Source organism: Electrona antarctica (genome assembly GCF_951216825.1).
Source record: "Electrona antarctica genome assembly, chromosome: 18".
In the NCBI taxonomy this organism is placed as follows: Eukaryota; Metazoa; Chordata; class Actinopteri; order Myctophiformes; family Myctophidae; genus Electrona; species Electrona antarctica.
Genome location: NC_136799.1, coordinates 22,987,357 through 22,998,399, shown reverse-complemented (window position 1 = coordinate 22,998,399; position 11,043 = coordinate 22,987,357). Strand labels below are relative to the sequence as shown.

Sequence of the window (11,043 nt, the reverse complement as noted above, 5' to 3'; positions counted from 1 at the left end):
TCTGAAGATCAACCTTCCTGCGCGCGCGCTCACGACTCGATCGCCCCTCGCAACAGCCTCGCGTGCACGCGCAGTGGGTCTTTAAAGCTCGTGCACGGACTCACGGAGCCTTCCAATCGGAGAGCGCGTGAACGCGTCTTTTTTAGTTTTAGCCCACTCATTAAAGTCAAGTGTTGAGCAATTATTTATGTGTTGACTTGAGTGTGAGTAAAATATAGCATGTTATATAATGTAAACACACGAGGCAGTGGGTGCATGCCTGTATTCCTGACCATGAGATGCAGAAGAGCTTCAAAGCGGAGCTGTCTAGGAGTTGGGCAGAGGATGGATCAGAGATGGGAGTGATCTGTTTGGAACGCGACCCCAAAAAAATGACACTTCCCGCAAAGACTTGTGGGAGGATGCAGCTATGACGACTCTAGCTATGACGACTCCGAGTCCAGCCGGTCAGTGTGGTGGCTCTGGTAGCTTAGCGAGCTAGCAGCAGGCTACCTCCTCCTCCTCCTCCTCCTCCAGCACCACCTCCTCCTCTACCCCTCCCCACTGACAAGAAGACACCTGAACGGAGCTCTGGATGAACGTTGAGCCTCGATGCCACCCTCCGGGCTGCGATGGACACAGCGACAGCGGTGTGAGCCTCGGCTTCTAGCCATGTAGCTAGTTAATGTTCGTGTGCTTTGTATAGTAGTTAGTCCCCACCACCACAACCACCAGTAAGTAACTAGCTAGCTATTGTGTCCAGGACAAGCAGCAGCAGTTAGCCGAACCTCTCGCCACTACAGGAGGAGGATGCTGAGGCTGTTCGGGTTGTTGGTTCTGCTTGGACTGGCCCTGGCGTGCATCACTTCCTGGGTGCTGGACAGCTACGACACGGCTTGGCACCCCAAGCGGAGCATCCAGCGCCCCTCTGCCCGAGATGTGTCCGGGGGGGCTCTGCCACCTTATCCCGATGGCGAATTGGACAATATATTCTGGTTCATACAGGTGAGGGAGGCGTTATTCATGTCTTGTTATAGCTATATGGACTGTCAAATTGACTTGACAGAGCATTGACTTCGTATCGAGTATTTATTGACTAACATTGTCAAAGCTATGAATTAAGTAGGACATGATCTAACAGTGAATTGCTGGCTATAGCTGGATTTGATGCCCTGCCAACCTATTTTAACTCCTGACAAACTGGGTCACTGACCGGAGACTCGAGCTATCATTTAAAAAATAAATCAGCACGAGTCGACCACAGTAGTGAAGACTTTGAACTCTGCTGGTATACTCGCACTGTGTACATAGTAACCTGGTTATTATACAAGGAGGACAAGCAAGGCGGATCTGAGATAATTCCTTATTGTCACTCTGCTATGATATTTCATCTAATATCAGGCCTTGTTAATTCACCCATATTTTGGTGTTGTTGTTTTGTTTTGTTTTTTGATTCAAGGTTTCTGACATTCACATTAGCCGATTCCGTGACCCAAGACGCATTCCAGACTTTGAAAAGTTCTGCACCAAAACCATTGACATTATCAAACCAGCTCTGGTGCTTGCAACGGGTAATTGATCATTCTCTCCTGCTTGTTAAGTAACTTATTTTGACATGTTTTTACACATGGAAACTTGATGCTTTTCACATAATCAGATGCCTATAGGAAGAGTCTTGTATGCACTGTGGCTGCACCTTGCCTTACCGGAGTGGGTGGGGTCCTAATTGTTCTGACTCTTAGTCATAGATCTGTCTGACAGTAGTACTGAATGTGCTTTATCCCTGACCTTGTATCGTCAAACATCAATATTTCTCTCTCTTTGTGTATGACAGGAGATCTGACAGATGCTAAGACAGAGAGTAAGGTTGGGTCTCTTCAGCATGAGGTGGAGTGGCAGGCCTATTACAATGTACTGAAGAGGTCCAGAGTGATGGAGCGCACAAAATGGATCGACATCCGTGGAAATCATGGTGATTACCGCTAGAGCTACTGTATGTAAATAATCTGTAGGGGGGAATAAATCACAAAATGTTGATTTTTAAATTACAAGCATCTCTGAACACTAGATTTCTAACAAGTTTTCTTGCTTCATCAGAATGAATCTCTTGCCTACATAATGAAGCTGCATGTCAGAGAATATCCTTTGTTATGTTGATATTTCCGTTGTTATGTTGATCTTGAACTTAATTAGCATGTCATTTTTTCCACTGACCACCCACATATTTTGGAGCGTTTATTTGAGTGCTGAAAATGAAAGCATTATTCTGCAAATCTCTAGCCCAGTTTTTCATCAGTCTAAACCAACACAGCAATTTGTAACTTTGCTCTGCATGATGCTGTTCCTTGAACTGAACTAGCATCAGAGAAACAGATACAGCATATTGGAGAATGGGAAGAGTCCATTGTCCATTCAGCTGTTTATTGTAGCATCATATGAAAAAAGCCCCCCCCCCCCCCCCCCATTATTGGATCGTGGGCTATTAGATGCGAAACAAGATATCCCCACTTTGGTACAGACTAGAAAAATCCATGGTATTGTATCTGCGGAGGCATTTCTTTTCCTGACAGATATTCTTATACTATTGATCACATCTGTTTAACAAATGTCCTGTCAGTTTGTCATGGTTTTTTTTCTTCTTCTTCTTCTTCTTCTTCTCTGGTAACGACGAGGGAATGATGTCGATCGATATCTCAGACTCAGAGTAACACGAGGAAATGTAGTCCTGGAATTAAACATCCATTGTCTCGAAGGAAATTCTTCATGTGAATATTGGACTGTTGTTCTTTGGTTAAGACACCCCCATCCACTGTCCCTCTGGACACACACATAGCCCTCCTGCCCTGGGATTGAATTCTAGTAGGCTACATTCCCTCCTTTGTGCTGTTACCCTCTGTTTTCCTATAAACGGCAAGGGAACTAAAAAGAACTGCCCTCTGTCATTTTTATAATTGGTCTGGTCTGTCCTGTTGGTGTTCATAACGGTTAAATGTCACTGGGCTTTCATGTTGTCTCTGATGTGCTTGGAGCTCACTGTTCAGTGTCTTACCCCATTTCCGTTCTCCCAACAGATGCCTTCAACATAATCTCGTTGGACAGCGTCAACAACTATTACAGGTCTGTAATATGGTGTGGTCAATACACCATTACACCATGGTCTAGAAGAGGGCCTAGGCATTAACTGAAGTAGGGATGCATGCAACTATATCTAAATTATATATATTAGTGGTGTCAAATAATTGATTCAACAATGCATCACGATTCGGCCATTCACGATTCTGCATCGATGCAGCAACATGACATAATCGATTATAGCATATTATACTGTAAATACAATAATATATATACGGTAATATTATATAATTCTAAATAAAATATGTTCAGTATATTTGACTTCTTGTATTGACAGTAATATAGAAAAGTGTGATGCATCGCGATGGATCGTAGAATTGAATCGTGAATCGTAATCGAATTGAATCGTGAAGGCAGTGCACACCTCTAATATATATACACACACACACACACACACACACACACACACACAGAACAAAGAGAGTCTACCAACGCGGAACGGCTGGTCCGCCTGTTCCGATGCATCACAGGAACAAGGACACATGTTGCAGAAGGAGAGGACACTGGCGCAGCACAGGCATTTTAAGCCTTTTTATTGGGTGCTAGTATAGAAAATGTCGCATAGGTTGTTTTCTATACGCTCCAGTGTCCTCTCCTCCTTCTGCAATGTTGTGCAATATTGAAAAAATAGAAAACACATTGTGAGCTTGGCTATTTTCACTATTTCTGAACTATTCAGTCTATAATGACATATATGATTGATTGATTGATTGATTGATTGATTGATTGAATACTTTATTAGTCGGAAATGTAAACATACCTAAAAAGGATGCCAGGTTAAAGTAGTTAACGTTAGACGATTATTTAATTGAATTTATTAAAAACGTTAGTTTTTAATGTTGAACCCCTAAACTGAAAGTATGATTCGTCTAGTCTATCTGACTGTTAGTAGTGCACATCTCTGTACTGTGTTGCCTGTCTTTGAAACATGAGTGGTAGCAGGCCCCTTTATTGACTTTAATCCAAGCTATCTGAGCTATCTGAAAGACAGAAATAGAAGCAACAGCCTACGTGGACAGACTGCTGCTCCTGTCCTTTTGACATGAACAATATTTCATGCCTCAATTGTTCTGTTGCTCTTGAAGCTGATTGATGTCATGTTTCATTAATGTTTCTAATGTTGTGGTCATCTCCTGCAAGACAAATTCCCTCATTCATTCATCTCTATAGCTTCGTGAATTAGATTATCCCTGAGATCATTCTGGAAGCCAGCCGCTGGCTCAGTTCCAAACTGTGCTTTTGTTTACTACTTTGACTTTCTTTACTTTGATGTTTCTCTAGAAAGTACTCGGCTAATCAGAAAGTTGGCTCCTTCCATTATGTTCACAAAACTCCCTTTGGAAACTATTCCTTCATCTGTGCTGATGCTACCCTCACACCAGGACCCAAGAGGCCATATAATTTCTTTGGGATTCTTAACCAGGTAGGCCTGCTGGGTGGGAGAGTGGAGCAGAGTATGCAGGAAGAATAACACAATAAAATGCAATCAGTGAATAATATATAAGCTGTAGGCATCATAAGTAATTTACTCCCTCGTTTATTCAGTTTGGATCTGTTTTAATCCCTGCACTCTGATCTGTCTGGTAAAATGCTTTTTCTATACGTGTGTGTCTGTGTGTGGCTTAGAAAGGTATGCAAATAATTGTATACCTGCTGTAACTACAGTGTGTACTATGGTGAGATGGTTGAGTGCTCCTCTGTGAAAATGCATCACTTACTGTACAACAACGTAGGTGCGGCGGTGGCTCAGGGGTAGAGTGGCTGGATGGTAACCGCAAGGTTGCCAGTTCGAACCTGGGCTCCCCCAGAGTTACTGTCGAAGTGTCCTTGAGCAAGACTCTGAACCCCTAATTGCTCCTGATGTGCTGGTTGGTGCCTTGCATGGTTTCCGCTGCCATCGGTGTATGAATGTGCGTTTGAATGGGTGAATGTAATGCACAATCTCTGTAAAGCGCCTTGGATAAAGGTGCTATATAAATGCACCATTTACCATTTACCAACCAGCACAGAGTGACAAAAGCTCCTCACCTATGTTTTACCCCTGCCAACGGCCCCCAGACCCAGATGAACTTGCTTGCATCGTTTAGGGCTGAGAGTCTTAGCAGCAACCAGTCCATCTGGTTTGGTCACTACACCACCTCTACTGTCATCTCTCCCTCTCCTGGAGTCAGGGACGTGATGAGGTAACTAACAGTGGAATGCATTAATGAATCGGTATACCTCCGCTATTTGCAAACATAAGGCTGTTGTTCTACTGTTGCTACTGTTACATATCTACTGACACATAGTTTGCTTCATGTGGTGTACAGTATATACAGTACTGTAGTTAAGTATACCCCCCCCCCCCCCCCCCCACAGCTCAGCTGTCGCTTATCTGTGTGGACACCTGCACACTCTGGGAGGTTTGATGCCAGTCTTGCACAGCCGACACCCCCAAGGTACCCTGGAGCTGGAGCTGGGGGACTGGATGGACAACCGCAGGTAATACAGGATATCATATTGAGCATGACATTCATTATTCCTTTTTTCTTTCTTTGGTTCTTTCCTTCTATTTGTCATTTTCACGTTCTTTGCATCTCAATTTGGTACATTTCATATAGGCTCGATTATTTTCTTAATGATTATTTTGTTGATTACTTTTGTAATTCATCGAATAATTGAGAATCGTTTTTAAGTGTTATTTTTAACTTTGTCAGGCAACAGTGTCATGCAGAAATAGTCTTGCTTATTTTGTTTTGTATTGACTTTTTTTTTTAAACGTGTAGCCTTAAATAACGATTGATTATTAATTGAATATTTTATAAATCGACCTATTTGTTTTATAAATCGACCTATTTGTTTTATAAATCGACCTATTTGTTTTATAAATCGACCGAACTGTTTCACACCCCTTATTTCATGGTTCATTCCTGTTTGAATGCCTTGCTGCAGGTATAGAGTTCTAGCCTTTGACCATGACATGCTGAGTTTCTCTGACCTGACGTTTGAGCAGTGGCCTGCTGTGATCATCACCAACCCAAAGGAGGCACAGTACCTGCACCCTGGCCTGGAGCCTCTGGGTCGAATACAGAGATCAACGCACATCAGGTCTCCCCTCTGTGTGTGTGTCATCCTGAACTGTGACAGACTCCCACACTACTGCCCTCTCCATCTTCTTCAAACTATGCATTATCTGTTGATTTATGTAACGCCCGTCTAAAATTTTCAGCCAGTGTTATTGTTTATCATAATTATATTTGACCACCTGTTCATCTGAATGACAGTAAAAATATTGTATAGGGATGTGAGTATTCAGGATCTTTGCTTTAAAGTTCAGTTTTCTAGACAGTACATTGACATTGATTTTCTTCGTTTCCTGTTACCCTGCCACCCCAGTACAGCTTTCTTGTGTGGTTTACATCAGCTTTCACTACTATTCTTTTTTTTATAAAGTATATTTATTGGTTTTAACAAATTTAAGAACAAACAGACATTACACAACAAGAACATAATAACAAACAACAAAAGAAAAGAAAGAAAAGAAAAGAAAAACAGCTCAGGCACAACACTATTATAAATAAAAAGATTGAATATACAAAGACATGGCAAGAACAATGAACCATAATGACAATAAGTGGCTTTTGAATTTTGATAGACTCCCATTCAGGAAATACATCCATACAGTATATAAATACATATATTAAAAAGGCAGACAATACAGTTATCATAGGCACCAAATCATTACAATAAGAGCAGACCCATGCATACTCCACTCAAAGGCGGCAACCGCTTTCACTACTATTCTAACTTCTGTTCCTCCTGTTTTCCACCAGAATTCTGGCCTTTTCTGACGCTCAGGTCACAGCAGTGCATGTGAATGTGGACGGGGAGCCGGTAGGAGCGGGTCGTCCTGCTGGGGGCCCTCTGTATGTGGTGCTGTGGGACCCCTCTCTCTACCTCACTGGACTACACAGCATCCAGGTCAAAGTGGAGGTTGGTACTGTTCTACTACACATGCTGAGACTCTGGAATGGTTTGTTTATTTGTGTTTGACGTATATGTTCTGTGTGTGTGTGTGTGTGTGTGTGTGTGTGTGTGTGTGTGTGTGTGTGTGTGTGTGTGTGTGTGTGTGTGTGTGTGTATATGTTCTGTGCAATGGAATCATGACTATGATATATATTTTGTGTGTGTGTGTGTGTGTGTGTGTGTGTGTGTGTGTGTGTGTGTGTGTGTGTGTGTGTGTGTCAGGACTCTGCAGGACGGTCAACAGTGCGGGAGCAGGAGTTCACCTTGGAGGAGGACCTGTCGCCCAGCTTCGGCCTCTTTCAGTCCTTCATCCTCCTCACGGACCACTACATCCTGGGCCGCGTGGCCTTCATCATCATCATGCTGCTGAATGTCATTACACTGCTGCTCTTCAGGTTCCTCCCTGTTCCCTCTGGCAGAGGTCAGTTACACCTCCCATCCAAACACTGTCTGTCTCTATAGCTATCTCTGTTTCTATATGTGTATCTGTCCGCACATAAGTAGACCATTCACAGCACAGCTGTGTGCCACATGCATTGAACGAACCACACAGCTCAGCTGATGCTGCTACTGTACGTCAACCACATCACTGGGACAGAGTCTGTAATATTTACAACATGTTTTCAAATCAAAGAAAAAGGTCCCGCACAGTGCGCACACACATGTTGAATTAATAAATAGCATCTTTTTTTGCAAGTTTCAGATAGTGTGCAGGACACTTTTCTTTGATTTGATATCATAGATCCCTTTCTAAACAGCCATGGCATATTGAGCAGAAACCTGCAGTAGCCAGTGAGAGTGAGCTGACAGAGAATTGTCTCACCTCTAGCTTGAGCTGCAAAATGTATAAACCATGCTTTTTCCGTCTTCTCAACCATGACTTGTGGACCCCAGGAAGACTAGTGACCGCAGCAGCGGAAGCTAATGGGGATCCCAATAAAGAATGATGAAAGAACTTAATCAAAATAGTCATTTTGTTCATTACGTCATTGAGTCACTATAATTATCTCATTTACTGCCATTCCTCTCCAGCATCTACAGGGCTGTCCTCTCAAGCTTGCTTCTCCCTGCACCTGGTCAGTAAGATGAACACCTTCTACTATTCTCTACTGCTCTTCAACCTGTGTACGGCATTGGGTGAGTCCTTTGTGTCGGTCAGACAAGAGTAGTACTATAGGGTGTACAATACATTTTGATATTGTAAAAGTTCTCCTTCTTCTGTCATGACGGCTGTCGTGGGCTTGTTCTGTCCTCCCACAGGCCCGTGGTTCATAGGAGAAATGATAGATGGGCATGGTGGTGCCTGCTTCGCATTTGGAGTATTCATCGATGGCCACTTCCTGGAGGGCAGTCTCACTTACGTTGTTGGCGTCATTCAAGTAAGTAGACCTTTCTATAGATGGCGTGTGTTGACAGCATCTAATGTATAACATTTCCTGCTTATGCTGAAACAAAAGATAATGGGCTCACCAGGCAAAAAAGAAATAAAATAAGATGAGGCGTCTGTGTAGTGCAGGGGTTAGGTTCCTGCCTACCACCATGGAGACAGTGGAGACCTCAGCGGTGCCTCTAGCTTTGCCAGATATGCCCTGATATGCCGTGTTCACAGGTGAGAAGCAGGCTGGGGATAATCTTGCGTAGCCAGACTTTCCGAGATTTCCGCCCACTGATAAGTCTGGTGACGTTCTATTTCTGTGTGGACTAGAGGTGGATGGTAACAGTTCGGACATTAAAACAAAAACCTGCATTGCGGAACCAATGCAAAGGATGGAGGGCGGTCCTACTTAACTCTCCTGTAGCCAAAAGCGAGAAAACGAGAATGGGCTTTTGTTGTTTGTCAGGGTTAACCAATAGAGGGTACTTACTGTAACACCACCATGTCCTCTCACACACACTACTGGACATGCACCAGCAGTGGGGAAAAGAATGGCGCTGCCCTAGTCTAGATCAAGAAAAAGGGATTTTTTTCCCCCCCAGGCTGTTTTTGGTCAAAACAAGCCCCCCCCCCCTCTCTCTTCCCTCCTAACCGAGGAACCAATTGTTGCAGTAGATCTTTTTTCTCTCCATGTGAAAGGAGAGAGGTTGCTCTGACTATACCACATGTGCTTTTGTTTACATCCTGGGCACATCGTGCCTGCAGTGGCTCTTAAAATGTTGAAAGCACTGGCTATTGAATTAAATCATTAATACTCGCCACCAAAAGAGTTAATCTGGGTGTAGGACCTCAGTCGGTGTGGTAAAGGCCGTAAAGGAGTGTTCTAAAAGAAAGAGGGGGGGAAGCAGTGGGCGCCACTATGTCGCTGGTTGCTTCGTCGGCTTGTGCAATGAATTTAAATGTATGCGGATAGACTTGTTCAAAAAAGGACTCATTCATGGTGTGCAGTTATAAAGATGAATTCCTTCCTCCCTGCTTCGTGTCCAGCTGCTCTTCTTCAACATGCCTCTAACCTGCTACCTGTGCTGGAGCCTGAACCAGCGCTGCCGCGGCAACACCTTTCGTTCCCACTTCCTGCGGCCAGGCTGCCGCTGGCGGACCCTCACGGTGCACGCGGCCATGCTGCTCCTCCTGACCTGGCAGGCCTACTCCTGCTACTTCCTGTTTGAGACTTACGGCCTGTTGGCCTTCTTCCTGTCTCCGGTCCGCACGTGGGCGCTGGGCCTCAGCCTGTTTCTGGTCTACCGTGCCTGGTCGGGCCCGGCACCTCATCTCCGTGACAACAGCAAGACCACCTCTCCCTCTTGACAGTAACATTTGTTTTTATTTTTATTTTATTTTGTTGCACTGTGCCAGCCCAGTTCTCCTTGAGCCTCACTTACGTTTAGCTGTATCAACCGTTTCAAATGAAATGGGTTGCCATGGTGGGCAGGCTTTTATTTGTATTCCCCAACACTGGTCTGTACAAGACAAGTAAAGCAGACCAACTTATCATGAATGATATTTCCTTTGTCTAATTACAGGGTTTCCCAAACTATTCCATGCCAAGGACCCCCAAATAACCATGGCCTCTCTGGCTGTGGCCCCTATTGCGTAATCACAAAAACAAAGGAAATGTTTGTCAAAATTTGGAGAATTACTTCCCTAAAATATTATGAATGCAAAATAGGGATGCTAGGTTTAATTGAATTTGAATTGATAAAACCTTTTATATTTCCTCTCCTTTCCAATTAGCACTGCCCCTATGACAGCCCCCACTTTGAAAACCACTGTCCTTTTACAAACCGTTTCAGCTCCAACACAGGTCCTGTAGAACCTGAGGAGTGTGGACACACGAAGACATAATAAATAAATATAAACATTAATATATTTCTACAGCTATGTTAAAAAAACAAACAAAAAAACATCAGCAACCAGTGAATCATTATAAAATCGCACGCTGTATTTGTGGCCTTAGCGCCATTGGATTTTTTATTTTTTTAATTTATTATTATTGTACTGCTTTGCACGTTTCTGTGCTGCGCTGATTCCGGTGAAATCGAGAGCCATTACAGAAAGCTCAAAAGACTGCTTCCAGTGAGTCTGTGCGGCACTGGCGGTTCACCCAGCAAAGCAAACCGAACATTCATCCATCCTAGTTGACGGAATATACAGTTTAGTGAATACACAAGCTGTAGAGTTCGTCTCATTTGTTTATATCTGTAACTATGTGCGACATACTGTACAAAACCACAGAGTTGCATGTACAAATTGCTTAGTCACAGTCATCAGAGCATAGCAGCTTTGTCATAGACAATCTCAAACAGGAGCACGCACAATTTAAGTGCACAACAACACAGAAGCTCACAGGGGAAATGCATGACACATCAACATACAGTTGGGTGCCACCGATATTGTCCCTTATCATTTGACCCATTTAGGCCTGACCTCAAAACTTTTAAAAATCCTTCTAAATCCTGAAAAAATCCTTCTAAATTTTCACGATTTTTCAA

General features: G+C 43.5%; 1 protein-coding gene across 2 annotated transcripts; it reads left to right on the top strand.

Moving 5' to 3' along the window:
* Positions 1–460: 460 nt before the first annotated feature.
* tmem62 (transmembrane protein 62) lies at positions 461–11,032 on the top strand. Of its 2 annotated transcripts, XM_079527668.1 has the most exons (14): positions 461–631; positions 743–984; positions 1,439–1,550; positions 1,814–1,951; positions 3,051–3,096; positions 4,393–4,534; positions 5,170–5,294; positions 5,470–5,592; positions 6,043–6,198; positions 6,924–7,083; positions 7,339–7,537; positions 8,149–8,253; positions 8,377–8,495; positions 9,539–11,032. In XM_079527668.1, the coding sequence occupies exons 2-14, from the start codon at positions 790–792 to the stop codon at positions 9,857–9,859; spliced, it is 1,941 nt and encodes a 646-aa protein (XP_079383794.1). In that variant the 5' UTR covers positions 461–631; positions 743–789; the 3' UTR covers positions 9,860–11,032. The 2 variants fall into 2 exon arrangements, with proteins under 2 accessions (XP_079383794.1, XP_079383793.1); XM_079527667.1 differs by having other exon boundaries at positions 461–984.
* Positions 11,033–11,043: the final 11 nt, after the last annotated feature.